Genomic DNA, 7227 nt, shown 5'->3' on the forward strand with positions numbered 1-7227 from the left:
ATTTTAATTTGAAAATAAAAATATCCAACACTGAAATTAACCAGATTCAAAGGCTATACAACTCAATGAACTTATACACAGTTAAAACTAGCATTCAAAATGGAAGTTGAGAAGCTTCACACTCAATTTAGGTATTTATCCACCACCCCAAACTAAAAACCCATGACAGAATTAGCAAAAACATTAGGCTTTATACATACAAACCTGGGTCACGGTATAGCTTATTTATTTATTTATTTATTTATTTATTTATTTATTTATTTATTTATTTATCGATTGATAAGGTTGCTTTGTGTAGCCCTGGCCATCCTGGAACTCACTCTGTAGACCAGGTTGGCCTCAAACTCAAAGATCCACCTGTATCTGCCTGCCAAATACTGTGATTAAAGGAGTTAGCAACCACCACCATGAGGCCCTGTAGAGCTTTTTAAGGAACTTCTACAATGATTTCCATAGTGGCTGCATTCCAAAAATCAAGAAATAATGTTCCCCTTTACTACATATGAGGCAGCATTCATTGAACATATTTGTGTTTGTTTTTTTTTACATAAGCCATTATCACTAGGGTAAAATAAAATCTTAAATTAGTTTTAATATATAGTTATCTGATAGTGAAGGAGGATTGAAAATAAATAAATATTTCTCAGCCATTTGTATTTCCTCTTGAGAATTATCTTTTAATTCCATGCCCTAGTTTTGAATTGAGTTGCTTGTTAATAATTAGCAATAATTCGACATATTTAAGTGCATATTCGTAATTTGTTTCTCTCCAATAAAAGAATCACCACTCAATTCTCTGACTAATTCTGGTTTGATTACTTATTATTAAGATTTAAGACTTAGCTGTGTCTACTAATAACATTTTAAACTATATTTTTCAACTGAGATTTGTCTTCTCAAATTATAGATGGTAGCTCTTAAAACATAATTTGTTTTTCAACTTTCACCTAGTCTAATTTACTTTTCTCTATCATAGCATTTATTTCTGGCATCTTTATCCAAGAAACAGTCACCAATTCCATGGTAATAAAAATCTAGTCTTTTATTTTGATCCATTGTTGTTAGTGATAGAGCCCATTTGTTTTGCTAAGTTTTGAATATGGTGTGAGAAATAACTTGCATATTAATGTCTTCATATGCTTAAACCTCATTGTCCTCTTGTTGAAAATTCCTTCTATACAGAGTGATATCAAAATAATTAAAATTATTTAATTATTAATACATGTAATTTTTCCAGATTGCCAATTTCCTTCAATTTATCTGTGAATCTATATTATGACAGTTTTGAAACAGTAAGTTTCAAACAGGAAAGCTCAAAACCTCCACTTTGAGCAGCTGTGGTGATATGACCCATAATCCGAAAGGCAGATCCAGGTGGATCTATTAGGTTGGGATGCATAACTAGACCCTGTCTCCAAAAAACATAAATGAATAAATAAAATAAGTAAAATAAAATAAAAATCCTTCATCTTGTCCAGATTTATTCTGATTATTCAATGTCCCTTATATGTTTGTCAGATTTTTTGATCATTACATGCCAGAGAAAGAACTGAGATTTTTTTAAGGATGAAACTAAAATTGTACATCAGTTTAGGAAACAATATTTTTTCCCACAATATTGAATCTTTCGATTCTTAAATGTGGAATGTCTTTGCATATCATTCCATTTATGAAAAACTTTATTTGTTAAACCATGCTTATGTTTGCAAGTGAAATTATTTTTATTTCTATCATTTTATTCCTGTTTTAAAAATTATTTTCATGATATTGCAGATGGATTTTATAGTTGATTATTTTTCCTATTGAGTTTGGTTCCACAGTCTTGATGATCTTGAATGAATCTGATAATAGTTTCTTAGAGGTTTCTTAAAACTTTGCATCTAAGGTCAACTCATTTATATGTAAAGATGGTTTTATTCATTACTGTCCAATCAAGATGTCTATTCTTTCTACTATAATATAAAATAAGTCTGTACCATATATAAGTTATGCTGTTACTACTTGTGGAAAGTCTTTCAGCCATTGACACAATTGGTTATGTGTGTATTTGTGTTATGTGTTCATTTGTGTGTGTATGTGTCTGTATGTATGTGTATTACAATGATTGTGACATAGGAATGTAGTTTCTCTGTACATAGACTGAGATAATTATAAATTAGGCTTGAAAAGTTCTTGGAAATTTTCAATAAAACCACCAGATATTTCTTTGGTTGTTCATGAAATAGATACCAATGTATTCTCATAGTTTAGATCATGAATAGGAATAGATATTTCTTATATTTATCTACTTCCAAGAATTATATTTTTTACCTCTCCTGTCTTGACTGATGAGATACACAGTAGTCATAACATTAAATACACATGATTGAAACTGCTTGACCTTGGTTTCACACTTCCATATGTGATAGGACGGGAGATACCTGTGTTAACTTTTTCTTCCTTTCCCACAGGGAATTCCCAGAGGAAATGATAGCAGGAAACCACTCCATGGTGACTGAGTTTATCCTTGCTGGATTAACAAGCACACCAGAACTGCAGCTGCCTCTCTTCTTCCTCTTCCTCGGAATCTATGCAGTAACGATGGTGGGGAACCTGGGCATGATCACTCTGATCCTGTTCAGCTCCCACCTGCACACACCCATGTACTTCTTCCTCAGCAGTCTGTCCTTCATTGACCTCTGCCATTCAACTGTCATTACCCCCAAAATGCTTGTGAACTTTGTGACTGTGAAGAACACCATCTCCTACCCTGAATGTATGACTCAGCTCTATTTCTTTCTGGTTTTTGTTATATCAGAATGTCACATGCTGGCAGCTATGGCATATGACCGTTATGTTGCCATCTGTAACCCCTTGCTATACAATGCTATGATGTCCTATCAAGTCTGCACCTGGATGATATTTGGGGTGTATAGCATGGGTTTTATTGGTGCCACAGCTCACACAGTGTGCATGCTAAGAGTCCATTTCTGTAAGGTTGATGTAATAAATCATTACTTCTGTGACCTTTTCCCGTTATTGGAGCTTTCTTGCTCCCCTACTTTTATCAATGAAGTAGTTGTTCTATGTTTTAGTGCTTTCAATATTCTTTTCCCAACACTGAGTATCCTGAGCTCTTACATCTTCATCATTGCCAGCATCCTCCGTATTAAATCCACTGAAGGCAGGTCCAAAGCCTTCAGCACCTGCAGCTCACACATATCAGCTGTTGCTGTCTTCTTTGGGTCTGCTGCATTTATGTACCTACAGCCATCATCAGTCAGCTCCATGGACCAAGGGAAAGTCTCCTCTGTATTTTATACCATTGTTGTGCCCATGCTAAACCCCTTGATCTACAGCCTGAGAAATAAGGATGTCAAGGTAGCACTAACAAAATTTTATGAAAAAAGTTTCTCATGAAAATATTTTTCTAGCCCCAAATTTCATGGGCTTTTTAAATTTCCTTCTAGTATAGCTTTAAAGATTCTCATAGGCCAAGTTATTTCCTTTTTATTTTGTGTCATACTTCAGATTATGGGTTTTTATAATTTCTGATTTTTCTAGGCTTTAAAGCCTGTAATACAGTTGTGTTAAGAAAACAATGTGCATATGTTTATACTTTAGGAAATTCTGTGTCATTAGTTTTTCAAATGAATTTTTTCAGAAAATCTTTGATATGAATTGTGTTTCCCCATATTTCCTTGTTTAACAAACTTTCCTATTTCTCAAACCATTTAAGCTGTTCTATTCCGTTAGTCTGCTTTTTTCCTTTATGCCACCAAGTTCTGTCTTCACTACCTTAAATGGTTCTTCTTCATATTATCCATGCCTGTTCCAGGGAATCTTTGCAGAATAGCTGGTAGGAAGTCTATAAGAGCCAATAGTGGGGGGTTGGGGGGTGGAGTGGGGTGGTGACTATACTGTCTGCCAGAAAGAATAGGGCATTTGGGACATCATGCATAAGACCTGCACATTCTCAAGCCAGGCAAATCACAGCATGAAGAGGAGGGATGTTCAAATGTCCTGGCACTACCTGAGGAGCTATTGGTAGTTGAGAGCTGCTGGGAGAGGGAAAGTTAGCTTTATTTAAGACTGTGACCCTATTATCTCTCACACCCTTCAGTGAATGGCTGCACACCTAAAATTATACAGGTGGTACAAATGAGACTCCATGTTTTGTTTTGTTTTTTAATTTTTTTAATGAGAACAAAAATTTGGATGAATATTAAGTGGGGAAGGATGATCTGGGATAAGAAGGGGTAAGAGGATGAAGGTGATCAAAATACATTGAATGAAATTATCAAATAATTAATAAAAATTAAAAACAGAGAGAAACAAACAGACATCTCTACCTAACATAATGTTTCACCTGCCCCACATGTTATACTGTGCAGAGTCACAGGGATGGATTTACTCACCATCATTGGACCTGATTATCCCACATCTGAAACATCATCTGTCTGATCACAGGGGCAAAACATTTCAGACTTTGTTATCAGTTTAAAACCCAGAGCCTGGTAATGCCAGTGCAATATCAGCTTATCTCATCTTTGGAGTTCAGAGACTTTTTCCTGTGCTAATAATATCTTATATTCACAATTGATTTTCTTATATAACAAGGTTCCACGTGTATGTTCATTCACCCTCATATGCACATATATATTATGATATATATATATATGTTAATGTAAAATGTGTAAATGTAAATGTTGATTTTTATTGTTTGAATCTGTTTTGTAAGGTTTATAAAAATGTATACCCTATTTTCCTGCTATAGGAACCAAATAGCATCCAACTTTTTTTTTTTTTTTTAATATTCATGGGTACTGAGAGACCAAATCTTCTGGGTTCAGATCCCATCTTAGAGGAACTGACCTAAGGTGAAAGTCAAGTTAACTATCAGGCTGGTACCTAGCACCAGTTTCCAGGCCACCCTCTATTAAGGCCTGCATCCAGCACCAGTTTCCAGGTTATTCCCCAACAAATCTCCACCTCCAGGTTACAAGCCTGCCCATGACACTTCACTTCCTAGCAACCACCAATCAGAAGGAAAGCAGAAATTAAGATTATGGTTTAGCTACCAGCACCAGCGAATTATGTTAAAGGCCATAAAGCCCCCACTCCAATCAGATGTGTACCAGGCTAGATACTCCCTTCTTTCCTCTATAAATGCTTGCCTGCAACTGTGCTTGGGGCCTTCTCCCATTCTCCTTCATCAGAAACGGTGGTTTGTCCCAAGCTCAAGCTTGCGTACAAGAGACCCTAAAGCAATTGCGTCAGATTCAGCTCCTTGGTAGTCCTTTGGGAGTTCATGAACATTTCCTGGCACAACACTATTAGATAGGGAAACACTGTGTATTTTATTAACAAGTATATTTTTATTCATTGAATATATAAATGTTATAAGAAAACACATGTTTGAAATAGCCTTGATAATTTTGAGGACTGACAGATAATAAAATGATTAAACATTAGCATATCTGTAAGATAGGTTCAAAAATTAAAAAAAGAACTCTACCACAAACGAGAGATACTAAAAATCCTGAAGGAGAGCTACTGCTGTAGCTAGTGGAGATCTAATGGTCCTAGTAGTCAGATGAATGGTCTGTCTAAAGTCACTATCTGAAAACAGAACAGAATAAGTTAATGAAGTTAATTTCTAACTGTCCAGTGTGTATTTAAAAGCACAATGCAGTTTCATCCACAGCAAAATAGAATTCCTAGTTGGATTCTAAAATGTGTTCTTACAGCCACAGATAAGTGTAGCCTCCAATTCTCACCAAAGACGATTCTATTTGTAACAAAGACTATTAGAGAAAAAAAACAAAGGGTAGTCATAATAAATACAACAATTACTCCTAAAGATTCCTCTGCCTACAGAGACCTACAAAGACTAGAAAATGTCTCCCTCTGAATCATATATAAGAGTCATGTGGGGTCACTGAGTTGTGTATTTGATGCCATTTCCTCAGAACGCTGAGGCCCCACCTTACTTAGCTTTTCTGTATATGTGTTCTTGTGTGTCTGTCATTTTGTCATTCCGCTCTTAGGGTTTCTATTGATAAGATGAAACACCATGGTCAAAAGTAACTTGGGACGAAAAGGGTTTATTTCACTTATATATCCACATCACAGTTCATCACTGCAAGTAGTCAAGGCAGGAACTCAAAAAGGGAAGGAACTGGAGTCAGGAGCTGATGTAGGGCCATGAAGAAATAAATACTGCTTACTATCTTGTATGTATGGCTTTCTCAATTTACCTTCTTATAGAACCCAGGACCACACACCTAGAGATAGCACCATCTACAATGGGCTGAGTCTTCCCACAAAGTCTCTTACTAAGAAAATTATGTATAGGCTTGCCTGCAGCCTGAATTTTATGGAGGCATTTCTCCTTTCAGATTATACTACCTTGTGTCAGATTGACATAAGACTAGCCAGGACAATTTCTGTTGCTCCTTGTCATGAAAGGTTCCAGCAACATAGGAAACCACAGTCACCTACCTCAAATTTTATATATATCTATGTCAATATCTATATGCACCAGACATGAGAGCCTGCTTATGATACTATCCCAAACATGTTACTTTCATGGATAGCAATATGTTCTTTAATTTGTTACTCGGGTGGGAAAGGCACTCCACTCACTCAGCAGATCCCATTCATTGAGGAGGGGTGCCACCCAATGACAAGTAGAAAAAATTTTGCTGTCTGAGGTTTCTACCCCAAACACTCCATTCACAAATTCTTGGCCTTGGTTTCATCTGCTATTACTCATCAAAGGGAGCATATATAACCTCACACAGTGAGGAAGCACACACTCCTACCTCACATAGGAAGAGGTTGCAATATCATGATTCCCTCTCAGACATTCCTGATTTACACAGATATGTCTCGATTCATACCTCAGTATTTGTTTCTGCAGGGACTCTAAAACAAACTGTCTCTGATGTCATTGGTCCCTGATTGGACACTTACTATGTTGTGTGTGTGACATTTCCCTGGACTATGAGACCAGGCTCTCGAAGTAGAGACCAAAGAATACATTCAACCCAAATCTGGCTAAATAAACTCTCTTGGGTTTGCTTAGATAAATATGGGTGAAATATTACTTAAAGGATCATGACTAACCCAAAGGCAGATGTATCAGTAAAAAGCCTACTGTCATTGGCAATTCCTCATTGAAAGTCACATTCCTGGAGCTCCCTGGAGGACTTGCAGTTAGTTGTATAGGACTGAATGTCATTC

General features: G+C 36.2%; 1 protein-coding gene across 1 annotated transcript; it reads left to right on the plus strand.

The window, feature by feature from the left end:
- Positions 1-2466: 2466 nt before the first annotated feature.
- LOC110301621 (olfactory receptor 8G50-like) lies at positions 2467-3399 on the plus strand. The gene has a single exon (XM_021172160.1). It carries the CDS (start codon positions 2467-2469, stop codon positions 3397-3399), a length of 933 nt encoding a protein of 310 aa, XP_021027819.1.
- The last annotated feature ends 3828 nt before the right edge of the window (positions 3400-7227 follow it).

Source organism: Mus caroli, unplaced genomic scaffold (assembly GCF_978045245.1).
Source record: "Mus caroli unplaced genomic scaffold, Mus_caroli_1 scaffold_11, whole genome shotgun sequence".
In the NCBI taxonomy this organism is placed as follows: domain Eukaryota; kingdom Metazoa; phylum Chordata; class Mammalia; order Rodentia; family Muridae; genus Mus; species Mus caroli.